Source organism: Caloenas nicobarica, chromosome 1 (genome assembly GCF_036013445.1).
Source record: "Caloenas nicobarica isolate bCalNic1 chromosome 1, bCalNic1.hap1, whole genome shotgun sequence".
In the NCBI taxonomy this organism is placed as follows: Eukaryota; Metazoa; Chordata; class Aves; order Columbiformes; family Columbidae; genus Caloenas; species Caloenas nicobarica.
Window position 1 is genome coordinate 90,967,541 of NC_088245.1, and position 14,522 is coordinate 90,982,062.

At 42.7% G+C, this 14,522-nt stretch overlaps 1 protein-coding gene across 1 annotated transcript in view; it reads right to left on the reverse strand.

Annotated features, from left to right (window-relative positions):
* The window catches only part of CRYBG3 (crystallin beta-gamma domain containing 3), a 96,080-nt gene that overhangs the window by 5,222 nt on the left and 76,336 nt on the right, over nucleotides 1-14,522 (reverse strand). Inside the window, exons 19-22 of the mRNA XM_065638848.1 lie at nucleotides 7,564-7,703; nucleotides 4,163-4,286; nucleotides 2,007-2,165; nucleotides 1,309-1,468 (exon numbers count right to left, since the gene is read on the reverse strand). Coding sequence (XP_065494920.1) covers nucleotides 1,309-1,468; nucleotides 2,007-2,165; nucleotides 4,163-4,286; nucleotides 7,564-7,703 — 583 coding nt within the window. The remainder of the gene's footprint in view (nucleotides 1-1,308; nucleotides 1,469-2,006; nucleotides 2,166-4,162; nucleotides 4,287-7,563; nucleotides 7,704-14,522) is intronic.

The following is a 14,522-nucleotide window of genomic DNA, read 5'->3' on the forward strand; positions in this document are numbered from 1 at the left end:
CTCTGTGTCTCCTTCAAATGGTCACTTGTCAGCCTAGGCCCTGAGGAGCTCTGTGAGTTAGGAAGTAGAGTGCACCACAAACTGGAGTCCTCAAATGTACCTTTGTGTGCAGAAACAGCAGCGCTAAAGAGATTTTGCTTTTGGCAGATTCCAAGCTCCTGCTTCATGTGTGGGTTTTTAAGGCACATACTGCTACAGAATTACAGAGATTCATAGATACACGTGAGATCATTTGGTATAGCATACCCATTGCAACAATAAACTTAGAGGTCCTTAAAATGAAATTTCTCTCCTTTGAATACATGTAGCATAAAAATGACAGTGCATTTTTAAATCATTAAACTACAAATAAAAATCCATGAAAAATAAGTGTTCCAAAGAGCTACCAAGTGGTTTCTCACCACTCCAGCCGTCAGCATTATCGTTTGCAGTAACCTGGGCAGCACAGCTTCCTGGTAATGTAAGAGTTGCCATTAGTATTACCAGTTGCATTTAATTGGCTTTGTACTGACTATTTATGAATCAGTAATGGTGGTCAAACTCCTTAATTCTGGAAGCCAGGAATGCTCTGTGAGTTCAACATCAGGGGGCTAAGAATTCATTATCATTAAGTTTGAGCTGCAGAGGTCAGATGTATAATGGCCAGCGGGACATCCACCGACAAGGCTGGTGGCTTCACCTGTGGGATGTGCCCTTACCCTGGGCTGTAAGCCCTGCGGGGGTGTCAGGCCACTGAGTTACTCAGACTTTCCATCTGAGAAGACAGCACCATAGAGCCCCCAACCTCACAACCAGCCACTGCAGCCACTGCCCCAATACATTTCCCTACGGATAAACCCCTTGTGCCAGCAGGAGGGCTTGAACAAACTCTGTGTGAGGAACAGGCGTTCTCCAGTGGGGCAGTTCTGCAACAATGGGTAACAAGGACTAGGACTTCAGCCATGAGAATTTTAACCAGCCCAAAAACATAAAGAGGGAGCAATTTTGCTGAGCCACTCCTATTTCATGGTTGCTTTTCCTTCACTATTGTCTTTTGTATTTCTTGCCCTCAGCACTACTGAAGTCCCTCGAGTAGAGTCATTCATCTGATCAAAATAAACCTCTGGGATCAAGAGAGTGAGGTTCCCCCCTACCCTGTTGTTTCTTGTCCCACTGTCAAGCAACTTGACATGAACCTAACAGGAAAAGACAGGATTCAGTATTTAACCTGAAGTACAAAAGAGTTGGAACACTGCAATTAACTTCAATCCAAAAACGCACTTAGAACTTGTAAGGTTTAGTGGTTTTTGTTGTTGTTTTTCAAAATACCTTTAATATCAAGCACCAGTTGGTCGCTGAGGTACGAACTGATGGTTCCATCCTCATTGAGTCTCCACTTCTGTCTGTCCTTCCCATGTTCGGCCCAGAGCACGACTTTGGCCCCAGGCACGTCTCTGCCACCAATGACATCCAGACATGCATTGTTAGCCTAAGGAACGAGATGAGAAGTGAGACCCAGGGCACCGAGCATACTGCAGTGATCATGCTATGGCTGGTAACAAGCCTGGCAAGTGAGCTCAGAACAGGTTATTCAGCAATTGAGCAGCTGCTTGGTCAAAGGTGCTGGTCTTTGTTACTTCACATGCTTCATATGTTAAATCATCAGCTTTTTACATTAATAACAGACTATCAAGGGCAGCATTAATACCAAATCACTTTCTTTGCCTATTACTTTTCAGAGAAATTCTTAACTCTTTAGAGGTAATAAGCTTAAACTTGTGACTTTAGACACTTCCAGGAACACCAGTCCCATTAGACAGATGTGAAAATTTGTCCAACTTGCCAAAGCAGACGTCGCATCTGTCTATACATAACAGGAGGATGTAGATTATCAGAGTTTTGGTTTAAGACACGTGGGAGAGGCCCAAAACTATCGTGGTGTTAACACTAGCCAACAGTAAAAGCAAGCAACAGTAAAAGGACCGTAGGTGGTACAAACCACCCACTTCCAGCAGCTAGAGACTCACCTTGGATTTGAAGAGTCCACGACAGTAGTGCCAGATCTGGGTATTCTTGCCGTTATACGGCACCGCGCACACTGATGTTGCTCTTATATCTGCCAGGCTTCCAGCGACCGTCAGATATTTACCTTGGGCTCGGTTCTTCACTCTGACATACACTGCCGGCTGAAATAGTGAGAAGAGAGAGAGTTATAATACCGAGATTAAGAAAGTCAATGTGAGAATGCCTCTCCTCCATCTTATATCAGATTTCTAAAGTATACATTACAGTTCCAGTTTCAGACAAGGACATTCAATAATTTTTTTGTTGGAAAAGCAGCAATGGCAGATAGTTGTGGTTTTTGTAAGTATTTTTTAAAATTATTCATGTCTGTAGAACTAATTGCTGTGATATGCAAATACCTCTAGTTCAGCGCATTTCACTCATTCCAAGGCCAGTAAATGGGCTGTACTCCACAAGCATTTTATTCTCAGGACACAAAACTTACTGAGACACGTATTCAGCAACTTCAACCCTCATCAACTGGAATATATAGCAGGGAAGTTACACTATTGCTTTTGAACATGCAGGGAAAACAGAGTACTAGCTTGGCATCCCTGTTTTACTCAAAAAAGGAGGAGATTTTGTAGGGCTACTACAAGGTTCAAGCTTTTGCTCTGTTTTTCACTGATTTTGGTGCAAGTGAAGAGCAGTGAGCTACAAAGGGCAACTCTGCTGGAGCCCCAACTCAAGCAAAGATTTTCCTTCTGGGAGCTTTAAATCTTTTTTTTCATGTTAAAACAACCCCTAAGGTACAGACAATAAAACCTCTCTCCCACCAAGCATCCATAAACTAATGTGTATTAGTATGATGTATAGTTATGCTTTACAAGGAAGGGATTATATTACGAAGTCACTGAGCAAAATTTGTGTGTCTCATTTTGCCTGAGTTAGAAATGTTTTGCTTTTTCTTGTACTACCTCTTACACTGGCAGACTTGCCTGTTTTTGTAATGGAGCCAGCAGGAAGAAACAAAGTGGTGCGGGTTTGTAGTATTACTCCCGTCTCAAAAAAAAAAAAAAAAGACCATGTCCACGGAAGTGTCAAACACAAGTAACTGACTGCGTAAACTCAAGGAAGCCCCTCAGTTTGCAGGATTTAAACCAAAACCAAACAAAAAAAAATATTCACACAATCCCCAAATGCCAGAAGTCCCAGCAAAGTAGCTGAAGTAGGTCTTACAACACCACTCACTGGTTGGGGTGTAAAAAAAAAAAAAAAAAAAAAAAAAGCTACCAAATACAAAAGCTCTTCAGATTGCTGAAGAGAATTTTTCGGATCAGCTCAAATTATTTTTATTATTATTTGCAAAAACAGAACCAAAATGGGATCCTTTGGTAGTTAACCACTTCCAAAGAATTCCAGGGAGCTGTCAACTTCTTAGACTAACAAATCATTGGGGAAGTGGCGGGGGGGAAAGCTTTACTTTTCCACGGAGTGGGGGGGATAGGTAATGCATACCTAATGCTGAAGATGATTATTTTTGTTCACTGCAACATTTCCCCAGTTGAATCTAGTGTTTAAAAATAAAGAGCAGCAGAACTGTACTTGCTTTTCTCTGAACGAGGGGCATTGATCTCAGTCTTGCTTCTCCATCTACCTTTCACAAAGCTCCTAAGAACTCTGTGGTTTTGAGACCTAAGTCTTTGAATGAGGTTGGAATGGGCAATACTTGGGGTGAGGCAGAGAGGGAAGACTGGGTGGAGCTACATAAACTTTGCTTCTTTTGGAAATCCAGGCTACAGCACAATCAAATTTGTTCCTGCTTCCATTTATGTTAATTATGAAACGAGCTAATGTAGAATTGGCTTTCTCATTATTATTATACAGCAAAAATGTAAAAATAGAGCATCTACAGAACATGCTAATGAGCCATTCAGAAAAACAAAACTTGGCTCCAAGAAACTAGAAATTATTCCCTTTTAGGAGCCTAATATAGATCTCCATAATTGCCACTGGAAAAATTTGCTGCTTCAGTAATCTTCCAGTAGGTCCCTCTGGCTCTCATAATTTGGCCTGATTGAAGGAGCACAATGCGCACCATTATACTTAGTGCTAGAACTGATCCTTGTGCACTAATCCCTGTCCAAAAAAATATTGTCCTCATACACTGTTATGGTACCTGCTTCATGGGACGAAGGGAGCCAATTACTTTCCAGCCGCTGTGTTTGTTCCAGTTTGAAATCTCACTGGGCTCCAGGAGAATCTGCTTCCCTAAAAAATTACATCCTTCGTATGCAATCCACCTGGATACAGAAAACAGAACACCGAAGACTATATGTTAACAATAGCAAAACTAAACTACAGGCATGTGTTCGGGGCTATGCTCTTGAAAGCCCCCAAACCTCTCCACAGTAGTGCTAGCATCAAACCTGTATTATCATGGCACAAAATGCCATCAATTTCAGTGGTTTGTGGCCTGTGTTGTGTTTGTCTGCCTGAAGCTCATGAACTCTACTTCTTAGTTATGAAAGGATCTTGTCCAATGCTGTCGTTGTTGTAATTAAAGCTTTCTATAGCTATTCCACTTGTCTGAAAACACATACAAAATATTTACTCCAAAACCTATATATTGCCATAACAGACATCTGAGCTGTGGACACGGCCAAATACTTTGTTAACACAGAGTTAAAGCATTGGCACATACAGATCCCTTGTTATCTAGACATCTGCTCCATAGATGATATGTTGCTGCTTACAAAGGCAGCCTCAGAATCACAGATCGGTTTTGTTTATATCAATAGGACATTGTTGTGCTGGCAGTGAATCCTAAATGCTTGACTCATTAACTCATCTGAACACAAAGCAAATCCTGGTTTCCCCACATTACCTGTATTACAGGTCAGCTGCCAGGAACACTGAGCGATGGCTGCGCTCCAAGTCAGTGTGGAAACATCCACTAACAGTGCTCACAGCACCTGTAATTTACTTTTCTCCTGATAGTGCATGATTTGGAGAAACACACAGCTAGCCTCGCTCAGGACTCCATGGAGGCTAAAACGTGCTAGCTGTGAACTGCCTTGTGATGAGGCTGTATCGCTGTTTCCTCAGATTAAGTCCCATCCCTCCTGACCGTTCAGAGCAGCCTGACCACCACTGCGTGTTCCTTATTTTTCTAACACATTCCTGGCAGTTTTCTTACGATGCTTCCTGTGAAGTCACTGAGAATTCACTGCTAATGTTCTCCCCAGATCATCGAACAGTCTCATTGGAAATGCAGTTTCTGTTGCCAAAGGAGACATTTATAGGAAACGAGGAGGAGAAGAGCTGTTACAGCACTAACCACCTGAAGCCAGGTTGGGCTCCTGACACTCAGTGACACAGGCAGAGCTCATTTCAGCTGTCACGCAACCAGCAGCCTCAGCTGTGCCACCTTTCCCACACCTTGAGGGGCCTCAGCCCCCTCTGCCAAGCCACAGTCCAAGCTTGCACCATTTGTGACTCAGGTGCTCAGTTGGCTCAGGAAGGATCCTCATACTTAAGCCTGGCAGCAAGATGCCATTGCTATATATACATAAATCTTTGTAATTTGTCTAAGGCTGACAGTAGGCTTTGGAGCAAGAAGCCAAAGAAACCTCTGTATTTGCTTTCCTGAACTCTTGATCACAGGCAAAGCAAATAAACCCTCTAGGACATCCCACAGACTTCCCACGATCACCTGCCACCCTCAACCTTTAAGCCAGCTATCTGCAGTGTGGGACCGGGACAGGCTGAGGAGCTCTGCTTCCCGGGGAGCACCACGGGAGCTCAGAGAAAGCCCAGCCTTTCTGCCCTGCCCCCTCCCACAGACGGGGAACCAGCTAACCTGGCTTGGATGCTCACAAGTGAGCAGGAAGATGCCGAAGGGCCTGGACCACTGCACTCACTCTCCTGTGCTTTTCTACTCCCAAAGCCATCACCCTTTATTTACAGCCACGTGCACAGGCAAAGTGATTTAATTCCCAGTTGCACAGCCCTGATGAGAGGGCAGAGAAAGCTCATAAAGAGATGTTCCCCACTAGGAAACACTTTAGACTGTAACACCTCCACAGAGGCATGAAGGTTTACACACTCCCACCAGAAATAAGTCAGGTGCTCCTCCCAAAGAAGGCCTTTCCTCCTCCAAACCAGCACAGAGCACAGGGAAAGCGTGGATGCTGTTCTCAACCTCAAAGGGAGTTGCTTGCTACTCTCACCAGAGCACCTCAAGACAACAGCACCAGCTGAACGCTCTCTTCTATACATTTTCAGCAAGGGCTCAGGATGGAAGTGGCACAGATGTCAGGGACTAGGCTTTCTAGTGAACTGGCAGAGCTTTGTGGGGAAGCTTAGATTCACTATGGGTCCACTGCTAAAGTCAACAGCTACTGACTGCTCTTGAAGAAAAGGAGGTTCAACCTTTAACCAACCTTTCAAGGAAATGCTTGCGTGAAATTCCTGAAAAAAAACAGTCCATGGTGCTCTGGCGCATTAGCTAAGTTAGACTTAGCCTTTGTACCAACCTCAAAAAAATCAGAGGAGCGCTCAGCAGTGTTGTTACAGATATCCATAGAGGGGTTTGGGCTTCTAGGTGTTAACAGATTTGAAACGTTTGAAAAATTCATCATATGAATCACCACAGAGATATATCTAAGCTGTGAAAGTCTACACTAAATTCCTTGCCCAATTAAGTTAAAATTTTGCGTGTTTTTTTTGTCATCCCTTAAGACCTCTCAAGAAAATTAAAACTTTGTCTATGTGAGAAAGGTGGGGGAAAAGTTAAAAATAAACACAGGAAATGTGATTTGCATTAGAAGAACAGCAGTGTCCAGTCGGTCTCAGTTGCAGGACAAGACTCTGCAAGTTATTTGTTGTTGCTGTGGATGTGGAGGATGAAAACGTGGCCGAGACAGAACACTTGGGAATTTTATCCAAAAGGTAAAAGGGGGAGATGTGGAAGAGGTTAGAAGGTCACTTCTGCAGATGTAAAATGGTTTTCACAGAAGACCCTGGGTGTGTGTTCACACTCACGGAGGGGGGTTAAACTAATAACAGAAGAAAATTACTGTTCCAGCTGTCAGAACTGCCCCCAGCTTCTCTCAGAAGTTGCTGCCTCTTTGGCAGCTGATCAGCATGTCAAGCTCCACTGAACTGCTGCAGTGGTTTACATTAAATCACTGCACTTTATAGCTGGTATTTTACAGCTGGTTAATAAAGGCAGTCCAAATTTACTCTGCCTGTCTTTGTTAAGTCAGCAATCAAAACTTATTTACTTTTGGTTCCTGGCTTAAACAACAGGCTCTATTGTTCGTTACTGTATACGGATAAGACAACAATTCTTACAGGGAGAAATATACCCTCTGCCCACAGTTTTTTTTCATTCTGGGTCCTGACACAAAAAGTGGGTCTAGCATTCAGCTGCATTTTTGGATTTTATATTGTCTCAAAATAGAAGTTAGAATGTAAAACACACCCCATGTAAAAACGCAGTAGTCAGGGAAAAAAGCATGCTCAGTATTAGTTCCTATAACGTAAATCTGTCAAGAGTATTTCTCTTATACTTACAATCCACTTCTCACCCACACAGACTGAGTGTAAAAATGAAGGTCCTCATTCAAAACAGAATTGACGGGTTCACTGAAGTGCAGCTCTCTGCCCTCGCAGCATTCCAGAGCAAACAGACTGATGGAGGGCTCAGCAAAAACCTCGGGTGGGAAGGAGAAAAGAAAAAGCAAAGTTTTACTAGGAATAGTCCAACTTCAGTTGTTAGGCACGATGCACATATTTGGCCACTTCAGTTTAATTTCCACATCCTTTTGGGTTAGATCATGCTCCCTCAGCAAACGTAACAGCAAAGAAAAAAAAATGTACATCCACCAAAGCAGCACACAGAGCTGAAACATAATGGATTTATCAGTGGCTTTGTCATCAGAATATAGTGCCCCACTGACACAGGCCAGACACAGAGAGTTGCTTTGAGATGCAGAGGCACCTCTGTTTGAATTTGAAAAATCTGTTTTTGATCTGATCTGTATCATTAGGGTCTTGATTCCTTTTCACAAATTCAGTCTATTTATTTATTGATGGAACAGGTTACAGCAGTAGTTTTGAGGGTGATCTGCAGATGGCACCTAAAGTAGTGAGGTAAATCACAAGTCCATTGTCCATAGACTTCAGTTAGCAGTGGTTCACTGGAAAAATCTTAAGGATCTACAAATTTGAAAAGGTTAAAAACATCAGAACTAAAAACATTCTCAATGTTTTAACAGACATTCCTGGTTTGATTCTGGCAATCTTGAAGAAACAGCATAATTAGTCTCATGTAGAATTGAAACATTTTTCACTTAATGTCCTTTTCTACAGTCAAGAGATTGCCTATGAAAGGAAATAAAAAGATCAGTTTGCACAAAAATGTGGTACAGCTGTAAGATCAGCAGAAAAGCACAGAAGGAACAGATTTAAATACACAAAGTCTGTGACCTAGTACAAGCAACACTTGTGCAATTTTTCAGTATAAGGGAACTTTCCCCATAAAGGAAGTATCATAACCAAAATCATAAGCACTTGTAATTTATATCTCGATGCAGCTGGTAAAGGAAGAGGGAATAGGTCAAAATAACTGCTTCAATTAGCAGCCTCTCCAGGGAAGGCACCTTGTTCTTAGGAGATGTTACCCCAAGATAGCTGGCCCAGGGAAAAGGTAGGATCTCTTCTGCAGCAAAAACATGGCCTCAGGTGGAATGAATGAAACAAAATATTGAATTCAGCTGACACAGGCACTGACTAATTAAGAGAACTTAACTTTCATATTTGAAGAGGCACATGTAGTGAAGTGTCTCTGAAGAGCTCAGTGGTGATTCAGAGCTTATAAATTTACTGGCACTGACTCTGTGCACTTGGTATGTAGCCAGTTGTTCGAATCCTGCCTCAGAGAAATTGCTTCCTTGTGCCAGGGAAGGGACAGCCAGTGCAGGGACAATGCCAGTTGTGCAACACTGCATGGACAGGGAGTTTGCTGAGACATTTTAAAGAAGAGCCTGAGATCATCTACCTGGAGAGATTTTTAAAGCCCGCTGCACTCCTAAAAAACTAATGTTACAAAACAGAAAGAGATTTAAACCCGTAACATTTTTGTTTTGAGATGTCATTTTTCCCACCTGCCTTCTGCTGGATGAGGTGGATCAAATTTACAGTATGCGTCTAAACACTTACTTTGAAATCTAGACCAGCAGACCTAGTGCAGGCAGCTACTTCTCAGGTTGCTTTGCTCAGCAAGGCAGCGTCATCACACTCCACTGAGACCAGAAGCTGTGTCCAGAACAGGTCCAACAGGGAGAGTTTCCACAAGCGCATTAGTGAGCATGGGAAACACCATTTGGCATCCTTGTTTTTAGACACCGTTACCGAAGCCTAAAATTTGTCCTGCTGTTGCAACATTCAGTACCTTAAGAGACAGGGATGCTATACCAGATTGACCAAGTCATCTAATACAGCGTATCCATTTATACACCAATAATCGGAACAGCAAATTGGTGAAGTCAATTAAAATGACTCTCGCTCTCAGGTGGCTGAGACTGTTTGAACCTAATGGGCCTGAGAAAGCCCCATCCGGTTGCTCAGAGCCCCAGGCTGTTGGTGCACAGCAGATAACACATCTGTGAGACACACGCACAACCCATCGCAAGGACTGATACCACCTTTCCAGTGAGACCTCAGAAGGACTCCGCCGATCTTGGCACAGACGTGAAGCACAGAAGAAAGAAAACACGCTGCTGTCTCAAGCGCTGAAGCTCCCCTATTTCCATAACCATATATAGAGCAATGAGCCGATCACTCACTTTATATATACCATTTTACACCAACAGCTGGCAGCAGTGACTTGGCCTGGCTTTCTTCTCTGATTTTGTTTTCATAGCTCCATGGAAACTATCAACAGTAAAAAACAAGGTTTTGAGGCTATGCTGTTACACTTACTACAGAAGCATCTTGCTCCCAATCCTTCCTTGCAGAATGCTGAGGGGCCCTTTCACCCATTTTCAGGCTGAAGAGTCATCACCAACAGATAAGTGTGAGACTTGACAGGATCAGCTTTCTTCACCGAGGCCCAGTCCTGACAGGCCAGGGAGGAACGGGGCTCTCCAGGAGCCAGAGGAAGGGCAACTGGCTGAGAACACAAGAGGAGGCAACCTCAGAATGTGGGGTTGCTTTAGGTGGACCCCAGTCCCCAGTTTTGAAAGATGAGCTAAAGATATCTACATAGTGAGTTTGCAGATGACACGAAACTGGGTGGGAGTGTTGATCTGCTGGAGGGTAGGAAGGCCATACAGAGGGATCTGGACCGGCTGGATCGATGGGCTGAGGCCAATTGTATGAGGTTCAACAAGGCCAAGTGCCAGGTCCTGCACTTGGGTCACAACAACCCCAGGCAGAACTACAGGCTCAGGGAAGGGCAATGAAGCTGGTGAGGGGTCTGGAGCACAAGTCTGAGGAAGAGCAGCTGAAGGAACTGGGGCTGTTTAGCCTGGAGAAAAGGAGGCTGAGGGGGGAGACCTTATCACTCTCTACAACTACCTGAAAGGAGGTTGTAGCACGGAGGGTGTTGGTCTCTTCTCCCAAGTAGCAAGTGATTGGACAAGAGGAAACAGCCTCAAGTTGTGCCAGGGGAGGTTTAGATTGGATATTAGGAAAAAATTCTTCATGGAAAGGGTTGTCAGGCATTGGAACGGGCTGCCCAGGGAAGTGGTGGAGTCACCATCCCTGGAGGTGATTAAAAGGCCTTTAGATGAGGTTCCTGGGGACATGGCTTAGTGCTTAGTTAGGTTAGGTTATGGTTGGACTCTGTGACTCTGAGGGTCTCTCTTCCAACTGAAATGATTCTACAGTTCTATGATCTACCCACAACTGCCAAGTCATTGCCATCTCTAGGTCAGGATTACCTTAGCTTCCTTTCCTAGTTATTTCAAGGAAAATACCTGAAACATCATCCTTTGGGGAAAGCTTGCCAACTGAAGAATGACAAAGCACTTAAATAATTACTTAACCTGATCTTTGTGCACTGAGGAACTAATTGCCTTGCTCAAACCAGTACCAAGGAAATTTCAAGAAGTTTCGCTTGTCCTGTTTTTTAATGCCACTGTCCAGGGAGAAACTTGAAGAGATTTAATATATTCAAGAGGCTGGTGATTAAGGAAGGCTATATTTACATAGCATTTCAAGGATAAGCAGCCTTGTGAACTATTAAATACAGTGATATTCTTTACTTAACAGGTGTGGTAGTCTATGGCTAGTACAGCATGTGAGGCCATGAACGTGACACTGCTTTTTTCCTCTCCACGCTGTGATTTCAGAGGCTGAACAGTAGGCCATGGCAATCAACTCAACAAAAACCTCTCACACAGTTCAACTCAGCTCAGGCTTTCCCCTCAGTGACTTCTACCTTTTTTTAGCAGAGAGAACCTGTGCAACACAAATTATCCACAATTCAGAACAAAGTTTTATGCTTTACCAGTTCAGAAAAAAATGCAATGCAAGCCTGAAGTGTTTGATATTAAACAAAAATGAGTGCAAGATGAGCTTCCTTTCAAATGCCTTTTGTTTGCAGTGCAAGGCTTAGGTGCTTGACCTACTGAAAGGCAATAGTGTACGGACACAAAGCAGCTAACCAAAAGGATCTACAACTGAAAATGAAGTGCACAAGAGAATTTGCACGCATGCTCTTACATACGAACAAGTATTGTTTTAGCTATGGATAACATGGATAATTTTTTCATAATGAATTTTGTGAAAATTATTACTTTATCCCTTTTGAGGAGGACTCACCCCAAACTATAACTTTCCTCACACCTTTTTTTGCAAACTTAGATGGGAAAGCCTAATAAAGCCAAGACAAGAAATCCACAGGGCTGGACTAAAGCATGACTGTAACCCAGTCATGGCCAGGGCTGGTGCATTTCCCCACTTCACGTCCCCGCTGACCTGTTGCTATGCAAACAGCATTCGCCAGAGCCTCAAGTGGAGGAGCCTCCACAGCTGTATTACAACATCCTTGGGAAAAATCTTTACTCTTCAGTCTTGGCTAACTCCTCATTTGCAACTGTCTTTACTGAAGCTGCACTAACTGGGCTACTCCCTTCAGTGTGGGACGGACTCCTGGCTGAGAGAGAGAAGCACAGCGCTGGGCAGCAGGAACACCTACACTCTGGACACAGCTACACAAAATGACTCATTGCCTGGCCCTGGGAAACACCGATTAACATTTTGTATCTGATTTCATTATTTCCCCTCACTGGAATGCTGGGGAGATTAGTTAACACCTGTGTTTAACATATAAAAGATAATCAATATAGAAATACAGGAATTATCATGATTGACCAGTGCTAGAGTAAGGAATGCCTCAAAAGAAAAGGAGGGGAAAAAAAAAAAAAAAGAAAAAAAAGGCATTGCACAACCTGCAACCCAGATCTCATCTTTGTTTTTGGAAACTATAAGACTGGTTTAACTTTAGGCCTGAAGTTAACACTTCAGAAGGAAAACTAATTGCTCACTGCAACAATCCTGGCTACTCTTGTCCATGTAAGTCACATCAAATATTATACGGAGCTTAAGGAAACAACATGCTTGAGAAAAGGCAGCACATTCCCCTTTTTAAGAACATCTTGTAACAGTATCTCTTCCAAAAGCTTAACCTCTTCAAGCAACAAACACTGGGCAAAACCCTCAGTGAGCAACCCTGGCCCTATAAGTGACCCAGTTGACTTCACCTGCTTTCCTGACACCAGGCGAGTGCCCGTACTTTCCTCTTCATGAATTCATGGCAACGCAAAAGGCAAGTCCTTGCCGACACAGGCATGGATACTTGCACCGCTGCAGCAAATGCAGCACCCCTTAACCTGTGCTATGCTTTTACCTGTCCGCAGAGTGGCTATTAACAACACCACCAGCACATTTCATCCACGAGCATTTATTGAAGAGTGCTTTGGGATTTTTAGATGAAAGGAGACGATGAGAGGAAAGTTACATTAGTTCAATGTTACACACTTAACATTAGTAGTGTTAGGAACTGCCTGTTCAGTTAAATACTTTCTAGCATATTTTCCCTACTCATAAAATAGTACACAAAAAGGAGTCATTGGTCTTTTAGAAGCATTCCCCTTTCCATTAGGGAAGAGGCCATGTCACACGTCGTTTTTCACACACCATCTAGATTAATATGGGTATTGCAACACTATTTTTCTTCCCGGAATATTAAAAAAAAATGACATTATTTTCCCATTATCAAGGTACAGATATGTTTTGTTCTTTCTTTGTATACTCTTACTAACCTACAGCTTTTCCTAAACTCTCCCCGAAGGACAAAACAGTCCAGTTTGAATTGGAGTGAAATGGTACAGCAGCAGAAAAAATACTCAAACTAAATCTTTACGAGACCATGCCTGTATTATACACTTTGGAGAATAAGCCAAGATGGGAAAGAGGTTCCTAGAAATAAGGGAACACCTTCTCTACTCTCCTTACAAACCTATCTAACTTCACTTTGCTGCTTCTTGAACAAACAGTAGAGGAAACCGTTTGCAAAGATGTGCAATGTCTATGACACTAGTGCATAACAAATGGGGAAATAACCAAACTGGAACCATGTTAATTTGAATTTCTTGACAAATAGGTGATTGTGTGTGCAGAAGGGGTGGGGGTAGCATGCCATACTTAAATAATGACAACTTTACTTTTCAGCAAAGAACCCATAAAACACCCCTCCAAGAAGTAAAGGTTAGAACAAAAGCTAGCCAACCTAAAATACTGTCATCACAGTGAAGAAATCAGACCACTGCTAGCCTGAGTCTGTTTGCTTATCCAAATTCATTTTGCATTGCCCTGAAAGTTCTGGGCTTTTTTCTGTTTGAATTGGGCCAACTCAGTGATTTAGAATGAGATTTTTCATTTGGTTATGTAATTAAGCTCAAACAAGCAAACTATATTTCTGGCGATTTTCAAACTAAAAACTCAGAAGTTTACTTTCCTAAAAAAAAAATCCTTAGTTTTTTTCATTTACAACATTTGCCATGTTTGTTTGCAAAGCTGCATTTTTCAGAGAACAAACTATTGCCTCAAATCCTTTCCTTATCTTCAATTAGTTGATCTGTTTTTTAAAAGTATCAGTCAATCTTCGCAGAAGTTCTGAGCTGTTCAATATAGATTAAGGCATTACTGTTACCTTACTCTGTCACAAAAATCCCACCACCACCTTACAGTTTTGTTCCATGAGGTCATGAAAGCACGCCCATGCTGTGAAGAAGCACTACACACGTGTAACTTCAGTCCTCAAACTCTCCTTCCAAAATGGAGAGACCAGAAATCTCGTGGCAGCTGACAACATCCAAAAAGCCCCCTCAAAGCTGTTACAGATTTTAAGTGAAAACTCAAAAAGTTACACTGAAGGTATTGCTACATGCAATGGCAGAAAACATTGCTAAGTGGTCCTTTTAGTGACCAGAACACACGGGAACAGAAAGGGCATCTTGATTCAG